This window comes from Macrobrachium rosenbergii, chromosome 11 (assembly GCF_040412425.1).
Source record: "Macrobrachium rosenbergii isolate ZJJX-2024 chromosome 11, ASM4041242v1, whole genome shotgun sequence".
NCBI classification, from domain to species: domain Eukaryota; kingdom Metazoa; phylum Arthropoda; class Malacostraca; order Decapoda; family Palaemonidae; genus Macrobrachium; species Macrobrachium rosenbergii.
In genome coordinates, this window is record NC_089751.1 from 4,717,135 (window position 1) to 4,738,966 (window position 21,832).

The 21,832-nt window shown below is 39.9% G+C and overlaps 1 protein-coding gene across 2 annotated transcripts in view; it reads right to left on the reverse strand.

Moving 5' to 3' along the window:
• The window catches only part of LOC136843094 (josephin-1-like), a 57,192-nt gene that overhangs the window by 435 nt on the left and 34,925 nt on the right, over positions 1 to 21,832 (reverse strand). Inside the window, exons 4-5 of one of the 2 annotated variants that reach the window (XM_067111075.1) lie at positions 21,192 to 21,372; positions 1 to 4,385 (exon numbers count right to left, since the gene is read on the reverse strand). The exon at positions 1 to 4,385 is cut by the window's left edge and continues 435 nt beyond it. In XM_067111075.1, the coding sequence (XP_066967176.1) occupies positions 4,086 to 4,385; positions 21,192 to 21,372 (481 nt within the window). In that variant the 3' untranslated portion in view covers positions 1 to 4,085. Of the gene's footprint in view, positions 4,386 to 4,649; positions 5,268 to 21,191; positions 21,373 to 21,832 lie in introns of those variants that run through there. The other variant, XM_067111076.1, reaches the window with a different exon arrangement.

Below are 21,832 nucleotides of genomic sequence, written 5' to 3' on the forward strand. Positions count from 1 at the left end.
CATGTTTATCTTTTAAACATTTCACAAAGACTTAATGTAGATATTGAACATTATTTTAAATTCATCTGGTGTGACTATAAGTTGTCAAAATGAAAAAAATAGCAATATTATTATATAATCAAAATATGATATAATAAACCAATAAGATATAACAAAAAGCTACATAAGTTGCATGTCTACAGTAACTTATGGCACATTCCAATACACAATGAATCCCGAACCTATATTAAGACTAGCTTTACCACACAGAAATATATAAAACAGTGAATATTGCAGTACTGAATATTTTTCAAATTCAGACATCAAAGAACAGAAATTCTTCCAAAAATAATTCAATTATACAAAGATTAGGAAATACTGTATATTGGTTGATTTACCATAATACCTTTTACAGATACTAAAGAATTTACAAATAAAGTGACCATGAATGGCATACAAAAACTAGATTTTATACAAAACAAATCTACAAGTAGGCAAATATTTTAGTTTGTCATTTCAACTCTTTTCATCAATATCCCACATCCGATTACAGTACTAAATGAACACAAGCTATTCCTATCTTCCAGAAAAAACATCAAGTTCTTGTGCTATGCTAAGAGACTAAAACAAACTGACTGAAAACACTCAAAAAATACTTATGAAGTACTGAAAAGGATGATAAAAACATAAACAGGAATTTCAAAGTTATGGAAAAATAATGAAGCACCATAATAGTTCTCTTCTTTCCAAAGAGAAACCTAAAGTGGATATAAGTACATGGTACAGAATTTGGATTTTTGATAACAAAAGTTTCTTATACATCTTTCAATAAAATATATCTAGAAATTCTGCCGCATATAGATAAAATATCACCATCATTTATTAAAAAAAAAGTACTTAAATAAAATTACATATCACGATCCTGGATTCTATTATAATGTACTTGTGCAATACAATTACAAAGATCATGAAAAAACATGTCTTCTTTTAAAATGGGCAAGTAAACAGATGTTCCTTTTGAAACAAAATTTTGTATACACCTCCCTTCAAAGTAGCTTTTTTTTTTTTAATGAACTTTGCACCTTTATTAGTGCTCCATCATTCTGAGCATTTGTACATCTCAAATTCAATAACAAGAATTTATCCTAAACTTAGCTTTCAAAATGATATTTCCAAAGCACTGACTTACAATGAACACTTAACATTAGAGGTAAATAAATCTTTTTATGACACCAGCTTGTACCTTGGCCTTTCCATCTCTGTGGCAATAAACACTGCATAAAAAACTGTTATCCTTCTCAAGAAACACAACCTGGGAAAATACTGCCTTAATCAGTTCTGAAAAGTCACTCTCCCAAGATGAACACTGGCATCCATCTCTTTAAATTTTCCCAAATAAAACTTTTGCAGAGATGCAAAAGTTAATTTCTATATAACACCAAAACACTTTGCACACAAAATCAGGTCCATAACAAATACAATTAGACAATTGGCCAATATACATATAAAACTAGCACCCTCTAATACATGTCTCATATTTTCTAAATAATGTGTACAAGTTAATGATCTATTGTTTAAATTTACTGAATAGCACAGAATAGCTGAGTGGTATAATAACCACTACACATGCCTTTGATTTTCAAAGAAAACCTTTTGCCTTGACTTGATTTTTAAAAATGTATGTACCTTCAGTAACAAGTTACTGGCTGGCCTTCGGGAAGATACAAATAAAGGGTTTGGGAAGCCTAATGATATACGAAATGCTACTCAAGCATGATACATGAAATAAAATTAATACCTTTGCATTTATCTCTACTGCTAGTTATGAATTTTCTGTACTTTCACTGTACAGTCTTTGGGGCTATCATGGCTTTTCTCATACATATTTTAGTGATTATATATAGATATTGGTACTACAACGGTACATTAGCTATCTATGAGTCATGGCATTCTTATTCCAGCAATGAGTAATACCAACTGCAAACCACTAATAAATAAATACCAGTTTAGAAGTTTTTCACATCTACACACTGTTAATTACTTGTGGCTGTCAGTAAGCTGAAGGACTAAGAATTTCATTCATCTCCAAGTTCAATAGTTATCTGCAATACATAATATGACTGGAACAATAGCCGTTCCCCTATCTCACCTATTACTGAAAAAATCATCTCTAACACACCAGTTTGATACATCTACAAATTCAAACCCATAGGCCATCACAATACAATACATACACAGCACACATACACAGAAATATGTCAGAATAAGCAAGACCAAAATCCACGGAAATTTAGCATGACATTTTTCATATAACCCATATAGGAACTTGAGCCATGATCTTTTAACTACAAGGCAATGCTATTTTCAAATGTTGCACCAATCCTACAACCCTACAGGGGACTTGTGAAGGAGAATCCAAGGTTTCCAGTATTTTACCTACTTTACAAATTTACTAAAACAGTAAACATTAATTAGAAAATATGAGTTTTAACAAAAAACATTTTCTATACAATAACTAATCAATTTCTAAAATATTAATTAATTCACATATAATAGTTTCTTAAATCTTAGCTGCAGAAATTGTGTTTCTTGTTCATAATATTCGGCAGAAAATGTTAAATTTAAATAAATATATGCTATTTTTAAAAATGTAACATACGCTACAACTACTTTAGAAAGTGCTTTGCTGTTAGAACTGTGATCAATTAGAACTCTACAGTTATACTTATCCTCACTCAGTTTCATATCAGTGAAAAATTACTAACTCGTTATCTGTAGGAGGCTAGTGCAGGTCATACCAAACAAAGCAATATAGCTCATAAAAGCACTGTGATGCCAAAATCAATCCTAGGTATATAAGAATCAACCAATAAACAAAAAAATTGTACTTAAATAAAGGCCATGTATACACCTGCAAATAGTTGAAAAGCACCTGAAAACTATGTAAATTCAAACTGAAAATAAATAAAAACACCATTCTTGTACAGGTTATTAATCTGCTATAATTTTAATTCCTATTATTCCTATTATTAAGGTAAAAGTCAACCAATTCTTATTCATCTGCAACCTACCTCAGCCATCACAAGGCTAAGGCATATCCGAGTGAATATCAAAAGGAATCAGCTGAAACTCCATTGCATGTACAGTCAAATACAAAATTCCAAACAGAATGCTAACATGCTTCTGGTCTATATTAAGTATTAGTTCTCATCAAAATAAAATATTACAGGGTAACTTCATACTTAAATTCAATTCCTGTATTCAAATGCGCTATTTAAGATCTTATGCAACACAATAAACTCTGGGATTTTATTTATCAGCAAATACAGTATACAGTTTGTATTACATGAGAAAGATTATGTCTTCTATTAGAAAAGATCATTAAAACCTTGAACACTGACATTATTTTGATTCTCTGCAAAATGGGTAATGCTATTTTTCACAAAGGAACAAAATGATCCTCAAAAAATATGACAGCTTCCACTGTGTCACCATGAGATGCTACTTGTTAAGGCAATCAGGGTGCTTTCATATATACCAGGAAAACTGGAAGGCATACATTTAAGGAAGATGCTTTTGATAGCCTACTACAAATAATGGTATCCCCATATATAAATAACATTTGCAGTGTTTTATATTTTCTTGCAGAGCCAAAAAGTAGTAAGTAACTTTTATCATAGGCTACCAAGAAGTAACACTACGGTATCACAGTCCTGCAAATTTTTCTTACCTGTTGATACAACAGACTTGTAGAGATTTCTTGAATAAATGAAGAATATTAACAGCTAATAAATTCTGCACTTGCATCAATATATTTCTATAATAAATTCTCTTCTATTAGTACAATATATCTTTCAAACTTGCCTCAATCTACAGCACAAACAAAAAGGAATGTAATAGTGATACAATCACTGATAAAAACTTTTTCCATAATTTTTTAGTTATAGCAAAACTGAAACTAACCTATGGCAGTGAGGTAGGCCTAATGACTTTCTCTCTTCCAAACCCTGAGAGGTGAGTGGAATTTTCTTTAATCGTATGCCTCTCTGTAATGGCTATACATCTACTTCAAAAACTGCTATGTTCACATATTATTATTGCTATTCTTATAACAAATCCTCATTAATAACAACTTTCCTTCGCTCTTCCCCACCACTATTATTCTCAACAGTAATGGGTTCTTGGTCTATAAAAGAGAACCCAGGAGGGTTAAATGCTTCAATTGTTTGTAATTCATCTCCATTCAATAAACACTTTGAACTTTCTTTTAGTTCTGGGTCTAATGCACCAATGCTGTTTGCACTACACCAACCTCGAGACTGTTCCACTTCTTGTGTAACAACTAGGAAGAGTTCTTTATCTTTATTTTTCAATTCTTCTCGAAGGTAATTAGTAAGTTCTTGCTCCTAAAAGAGAAAATTTGAATAGTTACTCATTTCATCTTATTTACCCTACACCTGTTCTGAATACAGAACACTAATAAATTTGAAATAAAAATTAAATTCAAAACTGCATATCATGCTCAAGTCTTTGGTAAATGTATATTCCATACGCTCACAGACCACTCATAAGGTTTAATGAAAGCCACTTCACAAAGATTATTATTATTATTAATTATTATTATTATTATTATTATTATTATTATTATTATTATTTTTATTATTGTTATTATTATTATTATTTTGTTGAATATGATGGCAGCCTTGGTTGCATTTAATCTTGTAGATTATCCGTTCAACCCTTCTGATTAGTCTTTGTTCTTCTTCAGTAACAGAATTAAGTAAAGTGCCAAAGTTCATTGCAGGGATTTTTATTTATAAAAATATCCAAATGTCGATGGTTAACAGAAATTCGAGGCGGGGTCCAAAAACGAGTCCAGGGGTCGTCAGTGCTTCCAGGATCTTGGTAGGTATCGCAACATGTTTCGGAAGGCCGTCTTCCTTCTTCAGGTGGGAGCTGGATGAAGTAGGACTCTGGTCTCGCTTTTTTATATCAGCGGTGGGCGGGGGGCACTGGTCACGGTCTGCTTTTTGATTGGCCGAGAGAGCGCTGATTTCTGATTGGCCAAGAGAGCTGACGTCACTGGGCATGGTGTTCTTCCATTGGTTGGCGGTTTCTCGGCCTTAATCCAGAGCGCAGAGGTTGTTCTGTGATGCCCTATGGTTCGTAAGACGTGCCCTGTGGAGGAATGCATGTATAGTTTCATTAAGGTCACGTCCTCCATCAGGGGGTTCGTCAGGAAGGTCTTGCTCATTGCTGCTGTTCTCAACGTTCTTTAGTATCTTTTCCTGAGAGAGAGAGGGAGAGAGTGTTCGTCTCTTTAATCTCTTCAGGAATGTTAATCCACTTCAGTTTCCTGTTTCCACACGACTGCCTACAACAAAATTTGTGTTGTTTGTTTTCCAAAGATGTATTACCTGTACAGTACTATACATTTTTAAAACATTACGAACATACACACAGTGTGTGCGTATGTGATAATACCCATTGGTTAAAGAGAGAGAGAGAGAGAGAGAGAGAGAGAGAGAGAGAGAGAGAGAGAGAGAGAGAGAGACAGAGAGAGAAAGAGACAGTACTGCCTCAGAAATACAGTATGCAGAAATACTATCACCAGCAACCTGTTTTTTGTTTATCCATATTAACAACAATTTTTCTATTTCATCTATTATGGGAGGTCTCTGTTTTGTCACCCTAGCAACACTACTGCTTTTTATTGCCTCTCTGTGCTTTAAAAATGTACTTCTGGTGGATCTCGGTAGCTTAACGAGACACTAAATCAGTCACACCAATGCCTTTCATACTTTTCAATACTTTCAACCCCCGCCTATTTGCAGTTCAGGATTCGTGGCTTCACCTGTTCGTAGATTTTTTTGTGGAACTTATCCCGAATTATTAGCGAAAAATTTGGTAATTCGCAGATTATTTCGTCAAGAAATATTCACTAATTACTTATTTTCATGTTATTTTTGTGACTAAATACATTTTTTATGATAAAAAATTATTTACTAATTTTCAATTTCAGAATTAATATTACTGTACACACAGCAACTATCAATAATATGTATTTTTTTTAATGCATAATAAATATTATGGTACTGTATACAGTAAACCCCCTGTATTCGCGTTCTTATGATTCGCGGACTCACGTACTCACGGATTTCTCTTTGGAACGTATCTACCAATCATTCGCTGAAAATTCACCCATTCGCGGTATTTTTCACTGAGAAATATTCACTAAATAGTATATTTTCATCTCATTTTCATGCTTAATGCACTTTTTGTGATAAAACTATTAAAATGCTCAGGTAATGCTCGAGTTACGATAATTCACCTTACGATAATTCGATTTTGCAATGGGGTAAGCAATTAATACTGATACAACAATATTATTTATAAAATATTTTTAAATTTCACGAGGGCGCAGGCAGCAGCATAATCAGGCAGTGAGAGAGACCAAACTGCAATTACTGTAACAACTTTTCCTCTATCTCTTTTCCCATCTTCTAGTTAAAAAAGTAAGAGAGAATGATAAAAGTATTGTTAATAACATTATACTCAGATTGCATAAATGCGTACAGCCATAAACAACTGACCAAGAAACTGTTGTTTTGCTTATAACTGAATAGGATAACAACAGCCATTTACCTGTATTTCAACCATCGTACAGTAATAAACAATTACCATAGATTATGGCACAAATGATGTTAAGTGGAATAGGACTGATGTATTTTTACATTACACCCTTATTCGGTATGGATAAAAGATTGCAAGGAAATATACTGCTAAATTTAAGCTTCAAGTTGTAGCTGAAGCTGAGAAAACAATGTTCAAGCTGCTAATGACTATGCTGTAAATTATTGTGTATCAGCAACATGGATGAAACTCAATCGTAATTAAAATGGGAGAGAAACTAAATTATCGTGCACCGGCAACATGGATGACTCGATCGCAATTAAAATGGGAGAGAAAGTATTTTAATCAAAACTACTGGGCATGAAAGAACAGATTATTGTTATTTTTACGCCGATAAACAATAAATACGTAAAGCTCGTATTATGATGAAATCAGGTGAAAACAGCATATAGAATCTTGAATTTTTTTTACACAAAATAAACACCCCCCAAAAGCCCCTTGTCAATCGTCATCTATTAATGTAAATAACAGATAAATTAATTTCACAACAAGACATATTTTAGTTATATTTCGACTTAAAAACACTTCGTATAATGAAAAATAACCATGCCCCTTATAAATAAAGTATCTAGACTCTAGAGATTCATTTACGCTAACTAGAAGCAAGAAAAGTGCTCAAAACTGAGTTAAATGCGGCGAAATAAACACCGAGTAAACATTTCCAAACCAAAATACTGATCTAAGAATATATACAATGTTATTGGATACAGTGAATTAAGGCATAAAATTTTAAAAGATCCATGGAAAAGATGCATATTCGTTATGTTGACGTTTGTATAATACGATATGTGAATATAGAGTACAGTACAATGTAGGTTACACTACCGTGTATGTATACAATACACCATAGTATAGGCTAAGCTAATTCTTGTTTGTTATTCAATTTCTCTTTGTACTGAATTATCATAAGTCACTTTGCATGAACCTCCTGAATTAGCTGATATTAATAATTACTATATACTGTGTACATAAAGAGTATATTTTATAGTGTAGGCTAGGCTACCATATATGTATACAGTACATGGCACCGAATACCCTAGTGTAGGCTAGGCTATGTTCGAGATACGTTTTGGAATTTCTTTCATTTTTCCAACAAACGATGGTTTTTTTGGAACCTAACCCCATCATAAGTAAGATAGTACCTGTATAAGCATTTTTAGTTTGTTTTATGTGTTTGACCTATCAAAATAGGCAGTTTTAAGTGTTTTTAGAAGGGTTCTAAGTATTCGCTGGTTTTAGCTATTCGCAGGGGGGTGTGGTACGCATCCCCCGCGAATACAGGGGTTTACTGTAAAGTACTTAACTTCCCAGTGTTTCCTCAAGTACTGTACAAAGAAAATGGGAATGCTTCAATACTGTATGAGAGAAAATGGATGTACTTGAAAATACCAGTGATTGAATAGTTTTCACACTTAGCTGTAAGCCATATATTTTAAGGGCAATGTTGTAAGATGATTTTGATATGATATTAAAGTGTTTTAGATAATAGTTTAAGGGATATTCTGTGTAGGATAACAGTTTAAGGTATATATTTGGTGTTTGACCTATTAAAATTAGCAGTTATAAACATTTTTAGAGGGGGTCTGGTTTTTGAACTATTTAAATAGCCAGTTATAAGCATCTTTGGAGGGGGATGTCATTTGCAGATTTTAGCCATTTGCAGGTGGCTGTGTCCCTATCCCCTGTGAATGCCAGGGGTTGACTGTAATCTCTTTTTTTTAAGTTCAATTGTGGTTCTTACCGTTTATCTTTTATGCTAGTCTGCAATGGCTTTCTTGGGACCCATGTTTTCAACAAATTACAGTTCCAAAAGCCACAAAAACTAAGGAAATAGAACAAAACACTCAAAACACAGCTGAGTGGGGTTTAAATGACACCTGGGAACAACGCCAACTAGCGCCAACCGACTGAAACACGGAACACTTTGTTTACAAAAAGCACTTGGTTTATCGGGTCGGATTCTGGTTTTTTGTTCAAGCTCCAATGCAAAATTTACTCAAAATTTCATGTCGAATCCAATTATGCCGAGTTCTGATACAGTCGAGAACCGGGGTTCTACTGTTTTCCTTCTGGGGTTTTGTTATTCAATGTTCTGACTAGCCCCGCAGTCATTTTCAAGGTAGGTGAGAGGATTCTGGAGACAAGGGGTATGGGTGGAGGGGTCGAGCATTATGATCAAAAGCAGCGCTAAGTTCTCATGGGTCGCTAGGGATTATTGTCCCTGAGCACAGCCTTCTCCCAGACACTGTTGGTTGCACTCTTTCCTGCATGTGAGTACTGGAGGATGTGCAGGTGGGGACAGTGTACTGGAAGGATCATTGCCAGCAGATGGAATCATGATTGGTTTGCTCACCAGGGATGCTGGCAGGCATCACCCTGCATGCTAACATTGGGAGGAAGGTCTCCTGCATGATATTTAGACTGGGTTTCTCTCTCCTGTTATGTAGGGCTTCCAGGAGGCATAGGCAGCAATGCACGATCATACAGTCAACTATTTCAATATTAAGGATTATGTCACCTCATTTTATTCTGGAATTATGAGCAATACTGGTGTGATCATATATGATACCCTCCTGATGAGAACCTGGGGAATACATTCCAGCTTTGTGTCTCCTCCTAAGAGGAGCACTGCAAGAGAGCTCTTTTGAAGAAGGCACTGATGGGGGATTGTTTATATCTCTCAGGGCACCCCTTTGAAGGGAACCAACGTGGTCTACCAATACAAATACCGCATCAGAGTGTGCCTCGGCAACTACATTGGTATGACTATCATGCGCTTCTCCAAGAGGATCTCCTGCCATGCTCAGGAGGGTGCCACATACAGTCATGCCAGAATTGCTCACAATTCCAGAATAAAAAGGTGACATTATCCCTAATACTGACATAACTGACCATATGTATCCCTAATACTGACATAACTAACCATATGACCGACCATCTCCTTCTAAGCCCCCTGGAAGCCCAGTCTAAATACCACGGAGGAGATTTTCCTCCTGATGTCGGCATGAAGGCTGATGCCTGCCAGCATCCCTGGCGAGCAAACCAATCAGGAGCGTCCAATTACTAGCAGCAATCCTCCCAGGACCACTACCCTCACCCATACACCCTCTTAATGCCCACACACAGGAAAGGGTGCAACCACCAGTGTCTGGAAGAAGGCGTCCCTTGGGACAATACTATAATAGCCTAGTGACCAATGAGAATTCAATGCTGCTCTCAACTGCAACGCTGACCACCTCCACCCACACCCTTTGTCTCTAGAATCATCTCACTCATCTTAGAAATGACCAATGAGCTGGCTGGAACATCGAACAACAAAAGAAACCCCAAAAGGAATACGTTAAGTATCCAGAATCCACCTGCTGGCAAGTATACAGATTATCCCACTGCATTTCAAAACTTCCACTTGCAAAAAGAATGAAACTGCTGTATAAATGCAGTATATTTCTCTTTGCCAAAGTATAGACATTGGCCAGTGGTTGACCAATATTAACACAGAACAGAAACGACTCATAAGAAAAACTGAGGAGACTCAATATGAGATTAATTTGCACGATGCACCCATCCTTGTTAACAGGACATGCCTAAGAGGTCTACTTCCTTCTAATAATAATAATAATAAAGATAGATGAGGTGAATGAGAATGGTATTGTTATGAAGTATTGTATACAGCTTAGTAATTTCATACTGTATTATGCTTATTAACAACGATGAAAATTAGATTTTATAACTATGGACTGTATGTTTATGAGCTGTTTTATCATTAATAATGCTTATCTTTCTTTTCTTTCTTTTTTAAACATGTTGTAAAATGAATTAGATATTTCCTTAATGCTTTGAGGTTTATGAATATTATTCGTCACAATTTGGCTCATCACTATGGACAGCATTCTCAGACCCACTTAATATGACAAATTTTTTATCAATTTGTATTTTTCATAACTACAAACCTAAGGTCTTTACGTAGGGGAAAATCTCTAAGCACTAGCTGATCCGGTTAAAAATAGAACAAGGTTGGTGACAGCAAGGTGATAGTCAATGGGAAGAGAGTAGGCAGAGTCTGACCTCTCTCCCCATCTTGTCTCGTGATGCACCAGTTATCTTCCAGCCCAGGTAAATGAATGAGGGGTAGCATGAGGTGGGCCCTTTACATAAAGACCTTAGGTTTGTATTTATGAAAAATACAAATATAGATTAAATATTTGTCATTTGTTCATATGTGGTACATACTCCTGTCCTTACGCAGGGGAGACTTGCTTTCGGTGGGAGGATAAAGTAAGCTTCAGAACTTACTGGAGACTCAGCTCACATGGGCTCACTTCCTGGTCAATTGTTAGAGCATAGGCAGGAGTCGTATGCCTCTGATCTGTTAAATGAAAGGTTACTCAGCAGCCAGACATCCAGGCTTTTACACAAAGAGAACACCAGTCTACATTGTGTCTAGGAAGAAAGAAAGAACCTGTAATTGTCTGAGACAACAGAATTAGGTAGCTACCAACCTTGTTCTATTGTCAATCCCTCTCTCCCCCCTTGTATATAAGAGAGGGTAGGACTAGCTTCTATTTCTAGAATTTGTATTGTATAGGAACAATCATAACAGAAAATAAAATGGTTGATCACTCACCTGTATCTAGCCAATTCCAGCATACAATGGCTAACATCTTTCCCCTGCCCACCGGAAGAGTAGAAGAAGGGAAAGGAAGAAGGCCAGTCACCCCATTCACTCTTACTTTCATAACCAACATCTTGGGACCCAAGGAAAAAGTGTCCAAGGATGTATAGGCCATGTCCCAAAGGTAGAAGGAGGTGAAGGTCGTTTGACAAACCCATGTACCAGCCTTCAGAACCCTATGAACCAACAGGTTCTTTTTGAAAGAGATGGAAGGGCCAAAGCCCCTAACATCATGAGCTATTGCATGCGCTGTATAGGCATCTGCAATTGGGAGGTACCGTATGCACAGCTGGTTACTCCCCATAGCCAGAAGGAGCCTGTGCTAACAAAAAGTCTTCAGTACTCAGGCCTGAGATGTCGAGTCCTTTTTAGATAGCTTCGCAGAACTATAATAGGACATGAAGTAATTCCTCTGGATTGTTACCAACAAAGTCTGTCAGGGAGGGGATCGAGAAGGACTCGAATCTATCATCAGGCACTGCGGGATTTTGAGTCTTAGCTACAAATTCTGGGATGAATTCAAAGACTACCAACCCCAACCCCTTGAGTGTTTAACATTAAAAGAGAGGCCATGGAGTTCTCACACTCTTTTTAATGAGGCTAAGGATAGCAAGAAGACAATCTTGAGTGTCAAATTCCTGTCTGATCAACCTCATACGGGTTCATATGGTGAACGAGTGAGGCTGCTAAGGACCAGTGTCAAATCCTAGTTACGAGGTTTAGGCTCTCTTGGGGAACAAGATTGCTCAAAACTCTTGAAGAGCGTGGAGATTTCCCATGGGGAGGAAGATCAACCACCTTTCAACCCTTAATGGCTGACACAGATAGCAACTTCTCTCTACGGAGGAAAATGGGGAAGTCAGTTATTTTATTGAATAGAAGTTCTGACCGGAGAAAAACCCCGTTGACGACACCAATCACAGTAGAAGGCCTTTTCCCTTGGTACACGACTGAAGAAGATATCCTGAGATAGCCAAACATCTCTGTTGCTGCTCTGTGAGAAAAGCCTCTCGCTCACAGAAGATACTGGATAGTCTCCAACTGAAAAGGAAAAAACATCAGGGGCACAAGTGCCCGATGCTTTATTGGAACGGGACTCTCCTTCCAAACAATAATCTTCCTCCTCACCACCCCCTTTGCCACCATCTGCATACCATCAATGCTTCCCTATACAGTACAAATAAGGTGTGAAGTTACTTTATCTAGTATTTATTTGTATTTAATCAAATTATTCTTTTTTATTTTTATTAGGTATTTAAGAGTTTACAGTAGCAAAATGCAAGCCAATCAATGCATAAAATGCTTTATATAGTGTAGTTTTCAAGTTCTGGAACAAATTAATTCAGTTTACATTATTCCTTATGGGAGAAATTTGTTTAGTACTCGTCGTTTTCTGCACTCTTCGTGCCTTCAGGAACACATTAACGTGTCCTGAGGTACCACAATATGAAAAGAGAGAGATCATTTATTACAAACGAAAAAAAAGGACAAATTACTAAATTATTAAATAAGTGGATAAAAATATAAATTATTAAAACACAAGGTACATTGTTCTAGGACAATAATGCATTGCATCTTTGCTTGAACTTTTGAGGTTCTAATTGCACAGCATCCTCAGGAAGATTGTTCCACAGTCCAACAGTGTGAAGAATAAGACCTCTGGAACTGAGAACTTCGACAGCATGGTCCATTTACTGCACACTGGTGCTACTGTTCAGCAAATCTAGTTGCTCTGGCAGGAAAAGAGGACCAGGGACCAATTGTGACAACAAAAAATTCTCTGTTAAAATACAACTTATGAAAAAATGACACACAAGATGGTCCAAGTCATATCCGAGTGTTAGGAAACAGAAACCTACCATCATGAACCACTCTATCTAAAAGAGATAAATCTCTGGCAGAAGCAGACATCCACACTGGAAAACAGTATTCTAGTTAAGGAAGGACAAATGACCTGAAACAGGTTGTGCTGATTTTATCACTGTTACAGTAGAAATATATGAGGCCTTATGTATAATAGCTAACTTCCGTGCAGTATTTTGTAACACTCTCTTTAGATGTTTCTCAAAAGATGTGTCAAAAATTGCACCAAGTATAGTCAACTACTTGATGGGAAGGATGGGATGGAAAATCAGTACAAGATCTACTAATCAATAGTACTTTCGTTTTATCGGAGTTCAGCCTCATACCCCACTGACTATTTCACACTGGAACATGCATCTTCAAACATTGTGTGCGCTCACCTTGTTCAGTCAAAGACAACCAGTTCACATTATCTAGCTTCTGGAACTGGCTTACTGCACATCCTACACATAATAAAAGGTAGAACTATACCATCTTCCCTAGTGTTAGAACAAGAAAAAAAATTATATTTTAACGATAAAATAAAGTTTGTTCATACTTACCTGGTGGTTAGTACCCATTTCAAAACTTACGCCACGCTGGGAGGTGGTTAGTACCCATTCCGCCCGCTGGGAACCATTCATTCCCATTTTCTATTCAGATTTTCTAGTGCCACTGTCTCCTGAGGGGAGGTGGGTGGGCACTAAGATTATATATATCTGCCAGGTAAGTATGAACAAACTTTATTTTATCATTAAAATATCATTTTGTTCATGACACTTACCTGACAGATATATATATAGCTGAATCCCACCATTGGAGGTGGGAAGAGACAGAATAGGATTTAGGAAACAAAATATGTAGGCAATTGACGCCTTGGTTCCTTACCTGTTAGCATTGCTGACTTCGTGATTACTGTCACCCAAGCCTGCTTCTGCTTTACTAGAGTCTCCAGCAAGGTAGAGACCTATAAAGCTGGTGAGTTCTAGATGATCTGTCAACGGGGCGAGACCACAATGTGACTAGACCATATGACCAAACTATGAGGGCAAACGACAAACTAACAACCACCTGACCAAGCCTAGTTACGTCAAAAGCCATAACATAAACTAAGGACTGGGACGACCACCACTGGTGGAGACCCAACAACCATAAAAACAAAAACACCAAAACAAAAATAAAAACACACCAAAACAAAACTAAAGGATAGGATGAGTGTCGCTTCTCTGCCCCCAAGATCGTATTTGCGGAAACGTAAGGCCCCAGCGCACAGCAATTCTCATAGGACGTCTTCACATCAGTGAGATAATGAGAAGCAAACACCGAATTGCTTCGCAAAAGTGGCACCCAGAATGTCATTGAGAGACTGGTTTTTCTGGAAAGCCACTGAGGTAGCAATGGCTCTCACTTCGTGAGCCTTGACTTTCAAAGTTCTCAAATCACTATCTTGAACACTGGAATGGGCGTCTATGATGGTGCTTCTTAAAAAGAACGCCAGGGCATTTTTAGACAAAGGTAAATCAGGCCTCTTAACCGAGCACCAAAGATTGTCGAAGGACCTCTACAATTTCTGGGTCCTCTGCAAATAAAATTTGAGAGCCCTGACAGGACACAGGGTTCTCTCTGGTTCTTGTCCAGTGATGTTCCGTCAAACCCTTAATTCTCGAAGGACCTGGGCCAAGGGGAGACGGGTTCTCATTCTTAGCAAGAAACAAAGGGCTTAGAGAACAGACAGCATCATGGCCTCTAAAACCTATAATCTTGCTGATTGCTTGAAGTTCACTAACTCTCTTCGCCGTCGCCAGAGCAGTTAGGAAAATAGTCTTTCTTGTTACATCTTTGAAGGAAGCAGAATGTAAAGGTTCAAACCTTTTGGACATCAGGAATTTTAGAACTACATCTAAATTCCAGGAAGGCAACTTAGGGAGCTACCTTAGACGTCTCAAAAGACCTTAAGAAGATCATGAAGGTCTTTATTGTCCGATAAGTCAGGCCTCTATGCCTAAAGACCGCTGACAGCATACTTCTATAACCTTTGATGGTAGGGACTGCCAGCTTTTGTTCCTTCCTCAAATAAAAAGGAAGTCTGCTATCTGGGACACAGAGGTCGTGGTTGAGGAAATTCCCTTAAGTTTACACCATCTTCCTGAAAATGATCCACTTGGACTGGTACACTGCATTGGAAGAGGCTCTCCTGGCGTTGGCGATAGCCCTTAGCCACTGGTCTTGAAAAACCCCTCGCTCTGAGCAACTTTTCGATAGTCTGAATGCAGTCAGACTCAGAGCGGGAAGGTTTTTGTGGTACCTCTCGAAGTGGGGTTGTTTGAGAAGATCTGTTCTCATGGGAAGCGTTCTTGGAAAGTCCACCAGGAATGTCATGACCTCTGTGAACCACTCTGCTGAAGGCCAAAAAGGGGCGATTAAAGTCATTCTCGACCCTTCTGAGGCTACAAACTTCCTGATGACTTCCCCAGAATCTTGAATGGGGAAAGGCATAAAGGTCGACCCTTCCAGTCCCAGAGAAAAGGCATCTACTGCTACTGCTCCCGGGTCGAGAACAGGAGAGCAGTAAAGAGGCAGCCTTGTGGTCCTTGAAGTTGCAAAAACGTCCACCAGGGGACGTCCCCAAAGCTTCCAAAGATCCTGACACACCTCTTCGTTCAGAGTCCATTCTGTTGGCAGAAGCTGATGTTGCCGACTGAGAAGGTCCGCGCGTATGTTCTCGACCCCTGCAACAAAACTTGTGAGAATCGTCACCTGGTGAGAATGTGCCCACAGCAGGATCTCCTTGGCAATCAAGAACAGGGACCGAGAATGAGTACCTCCTGTTTCTTGAGGTACGCCAGGGCTGTGGTGTTGTCGGAGTTGACTCTGAATCACCCGGCCTGCAACTTGATCTTCGAAGAACTGAAGAGCCAACTGAATCGCTTTCAGTTCTTTTTAGATTGATGTGCCAGGACACCTGTTCCCCTTCCAGGTGCCTGACACTTCCTCCCCTAGTGTTGCTCCCCATCCCGACATGGACGCGTCGGAAAACAACACTAGGTCGGGGTTCTGAAGATGAGAGAAACCCCTTCTGCCAACTTTACAGGATCGAGCCACCACCTTAAGATGGTCCTTGACAGAGAGAGATCCTGAGAGACTCCTCTAGATCCTCCTTGTTCTTCCAGTTGTCCGCAAGAAAAACTGGAGGGGTCTGAGATGCAACCTCCCAGGGAAACAAACTTCTCCAGTGATGAAATGGTCCCCAGCAGACTCATCCATTCCCTCACCGAGCATGTTTCTTTCCCAGGAAGGCTGAAACTTTGTCTAAGCAGTGCTGCTGACGTTCCTGGGATGGAAAGGCTCGAAAAACCACTGAATCCATCCGAATCCCCAGATAAAGAATGGACTGAGAGGGGATCAGATGTGACTTCTCTAAATTCACAAGAAGTCCCAGGGACTTTGTCAGTTCCAAGTTGAATGCAAGTCCTCCAGACACCTTTGTTCCCCGGACAAACCTTCGATGATGCTCTGGATGAGCCAGTCGTCCAGATAGAGCGAGATCCTTATGCCCGGCAAGATGAAGCCACCGGGCAACGTTCCTCATCAGGACTGTGAAAACCATAGGAGCTGTACTCAGTCCGAAACAGAGAGCTCTGAACTGGTACACTCTTCCCCCAGGACAAACCTCAAAAACTTTCTTTGACTGAGGATGAATGGGGACATGAAAATACAGCGTCCTGGAGGTCGAGAGAGACCATCCAATCGCCTGCCTGGATAACAAGCTAAAACACACAAAAAAATTTTTTTTTTTTTGCCCAAAATGTGATGGGGGAATTTGCCCATTTTGAACTGTTTTTCAAAATTGAAACGACAAATGAAAGGATGTTATCCATTTTGAACTTCTCCTTGACATTTTATGGTCACAAAATTTTTTTTTTTTCAAATTGTTCAGTCTTTGCATTTAGGATGATAATGTCCAGGACTGGTCTCCCTCAACTGTTTTGGAACCAGGAAGAGACGATTGTAAAAACCTGGAGACTCCAGATCCAGGACTCGCTCTATGGCTCTCTTCTGAATCATTTCTTCCAGCAGATCTAAAAGGATCTGTTGCTTCTCCGGACGGTAAGAAGGCGACAGATCTCTGGGAGTTGAGGACAGGGGTTTTTCGAGGAACGGGATCCTGTAACCTTTCTTGATTACATTGAGGGACCAGGAATCCGCCCCTTACTTTCCAGGCTTCCAAAACAGGAGAAGCCTGGCTCCTACTGGTGTCTGGAGGTGAGAAAATCACTTCTTGCCCCTTTGGGAAGAAGGGGCTCCGCCTCTGGAGAGACCTCTTCCTCGAAGAAAAGGGTCTAGAGGAGGAAGATCTCCACGAAAGGGCTTCTGCCTCTTCGAAGGAAGTCCCTGAGAGGACGTGGAAGGGACACTAGGACGTCTGGAAGACTGGGCAAGGAGGTCCTGAGTAGCCTTCTCCTTAAGGCTGGAGGCGAGATCCTTGACAAGGGCTGGGGAAGAGATGGCTAGAAAGAGGGGCAAAAGTAACTCAGCCCTCTGAACAGGAGAAACTGACTTGCAGCAAAATTGCAGTATAAAGCCCTCTTCTTCAAGAGGGTTGTACCAAAATGAGAAGCCAGTTCATCAGCGCCATCCCTGACGGCCTTGTCCATGCAAGACAGTACACTGGACAGCTCCCCAGAGAAATAGAGTCTGGACTACGAGTCCTCAAGTCCAAGGCCCCCAAGCACCAATCCAGAAAGTTAAAAACCTCCATCGACTTGAAAAGGCCTTTCAGATGGTGGTCGGTCTCAGAAAGAGTCCAAGACACCTTAGCTGAAGAAAGAGAGACCTCCTTGAAGCATCAACGAGGCTCGCAAAATCACCTTGGGAAGAAGAAGGAACTCTGGAGCCAATTTCCTCTCCTGTCTCATACCACATTCCAGCTTTCCGCACAATCTAGACGGGGGTAGAGCAAAGGAAGATTTGCCTTGAGACTTCCTATCTTCCATCCAAGAGTGCTGACTCTTCTTGAGAGCTTTTCTTGTAGCCAAGAAGTCTTCATTTGCAGGAAGCCCGGCGATTTCCTCACCTTCGAAGAAGCTAACTGCGAAGGAGGGGAAGAGAGCAGCAGAAGGCTGAAATTTATCAGGAAACAAGTCCCTTAAGCATGCTGGCCAAAACCTGGTAGTCGGAGAAAGACGACTTAGGGGCTGCTCCTGCTCTGCAGAGTCCGACTCCTGAGACAAATCTCCCTCTTCGACAGGAGCGACAGGAGAGTCTTCCGGGCTGAGGAAGACTAAAGACCTTTGGGTCCACCGGCCCAGAGACCTCTTCTTCGTGGGAAGAAGCAGCAGAAAATTCAGAAAACTCTGGCGTCCTGCAAAACTGAGAAGCGTCCTGAGAGCGTCCTGACGAGCGTCCTGATGAGCGTCCTGACGAAGCGCCTGCATCTTGCAGCGAGCGTCCTGAAGAGCGCCCTGTCTTACGTGCTGCCGAGCGTCCTGCGAGTCCTGACGAGCGAGCGAGCGTGCTGACGAGAGTCCTGAGAGCATCATGCCGAGATCGGGAATGAAGAGAAGCGTCCTGGGGGCGCCTGCGAACGTCAAAACGAGCGAGAAGCAGGAGGAGAGGCAAGAAGAGCGTCTTGGCGCGAACATGGGAAGCGTCAAGCCAGCAGCTGAGGAGCGCCAAGATCAACCAGCCGAGCACGACGGGGCAAGGAGAGCTGATGATCCAAGAACGATGAGGGCGACTGGGAGAAACCGCAGGGAGAGAGACGAAAGAAGAGCAGGAGAGGGAGACCTCTTAGATCTCTTGACTGGGCAGCGACAAATCCTTGCGGCGCCACGACGCTGCTCAGGCTCCTTCTCAGCAAGGAGGGGAAGTCAACTGCCGCTGCATATCAAGATAAGACGCTTTAGAAGGAGAAGACTCCCTCTCAGGAGAAGGGCTGCTCTTGTGAGAAGAAGAGGGGGAAGGAGACGTCCTCCTCCTTCTACCAAGAGCGACAGCTCTTCTTCTTGGTGCGACTGGGGCGCTCAAAACGTCCTCCTCCGAAGATGTCCTGGTCCTCTTCTGCGGTGGCAAACGCAGAACCAGTCAGGTGAAGAGGCAAAGCGCACGAGAAAGAGGAGAAGAAGCGTCCTCTTCAACGCCTCCTCTTGAAAGGACGAGAGTCCAACCGAGAACGTGACCCCTTGCGGAGAGAGGCGCCTCGGAGGACGAAAAGCAATCCTGAAGGATCCGTGCGCGAGCACAATCCTTGGCAGCCTGGGAGACGACAACAGGTCCTGCCGAAGGGACGCCAGATCGGTGGGGTCCCCGTCACCCTCTTGCGGCTTTCGACATTGCCCATTCCCTGAGTCCTGGGAGTTCGACAGAGGTCTAGGCCTAGAGGCATTATAGGGCCGATCTGACGTCCCCTCCACAACACTAGGGGATCACTGCACTTCACTGCACTTTCAATGGCCAACACCTTAGACTCCAAGGAACGGATGGAGTTCAAAATCTCCGTCAAGGCATTACCTTCCCATAGACACAACCTCAGGGTTAGAAGGCAACTCTACAGGGTTAAGGTGAAACAGAGTCTACAGAAGGGTTAACAGGTGACAAATTAATACCCTGACTCCCACCAGCCGACACACTTCTGGAGGAAGACCTCCTGATCCTGTCACGCTCTAACTTGCGCACATAAGAATCATAATTCTTCCAATCAGAATCAGGCAAAGATTCACACTCCTTGCAGCGATCATCAAACAAACAACATGCCCTCTACATCTTCATGCATACTGTGTGAGGGTCTACCAAAGCTTTCGGTAGCCTCACCTTACACTCCTTCACAACACACACCCTGAAACTAGCAGAACTAGATCCAGACATCTTGTTCAAAGAAAAGTCAAAGCAAAATCAAAACAGTCCACAATAGCATATGCCTATCCACAAATCCAAAGTCAAAAACCAAAAGACAATCAGAATACTCAAGTGGAAAAATGTTTTGAAATCCAACGGGAAGGTATTGACAACGGGTGTTGACAGTACCGGCGACAGAGAAAATCTGAATAGAAAATAGGAATGGTTCCTGATACCTGCCTCCCAGCGGAGGGAATGGGTACTAACCACCTGGCCCCACTGCGTGTGTCGTAAGTTTTTGAAATTCTGTCGGTCTTCGGAGAATACAGCTATATATATATATCTATCTGTCAGGTAAGTCTCATGAACAAAACAGTTATATTTCCCATTAGCCAGAGCACACTACCAGTAATGCAAATAATTTGACACCAGAAAACTAATCGAGGCACAGAAAATGAAGTCACTCCCTCCTTACCTAATGGAGGGAGAGTAAACAGGAAGACGACAGGCTGATAAACTAGGTACAACCCCTCTTTCCTTTTATTTTTTCTCAACTGCTCAGCAAGTTGGTAACTCGAAACTTATAGCTATATGAATGCTAGGTAAGTATAGAAACAATACCAGTTAGGATAGGCTAATAATTACTTTATTACTTTACATGGAACTGCAGTACACTATAAGCTATGCAAGTTGGCTCCAGGGTACTGTGTAGGCTGCAGTACACTGTAAGCTATGCAAGTTGGCTCCAAGGTATTGTGTAGGCTATGTGTAAATCTTCACTGCTTAACAAATTTTGTTACTTATTGGGAGGACAGAATACACAACTGTTTGTTAAGCTGAGGTGCCACTATACAAGTTTTATCTATATCTACAGTGTTCTTATAGCAGTATGGCCCTATTCTGGACAGTCATTTATCACTTACACACAATCCATTAGATGAAACTAAAGCTCCAAAAGTAAGTCACAGTCTGTGAATAATAACGCTAAATCTAACCTCCAAAAAGGACTGGTAACATACATAAATACAGTGACGAAGAAAACAAAGAATAATCAACTAAAAAAATTACAGTTACTTTTACATGCATTAACATCATTTTTATACTACTACTTTGTCAAATATAAAAATATGAAAATTATTCCTATGCCAGTGAATAAAGGTAGAATTCTTACCTTTCCAATGATTTCGGGAGCCTCAAGCTTAGAATCCAGATTGTAATACACTCCCCTGATATTTCGAATAGCAATCCAATGTTTACGTCTCAAAGGAAGTTGGACAGGCCCAAGACGATATTCAGATGGTACATTTAAAATAAAACCCACAACTTTCTCCAAAGCAATGACATGGGGATCTCTGGAAATACAGATGCTTAATGTCAGTACAGATGCTTAATGTCAGAACAAGTCTGTATGTCATGTAAATCACCAAAAAGGAAAGCTTTTAGCAATATACAATATGTGATAACACTAAAATCAATATTTCCTAAGCAGATGGGCTTAGCATTGTCTTTTACAACTAACAGGCCTCCTATAAGTGTATTCTAACCATTCATTTTTTTTTCTAATATATACAAACATCAGCAAACTACTGTTGTGGCAACATACACTATTTGCTGAGAGCCTACCACGTATGGTTAGTGGAAATCAAATAATACAAGTAAGAGACAGTCTGACCTGTATTTAAAATACACTGCAATAAAGTCAGAAAAATTAACTTTCTAGATACACAATTAGATTTTTACAGACTCATTACTTATAACTAGCCTTTCCAGAAATACAAAATCATCCCTAACTTCAATACCTGTCAAAAATCA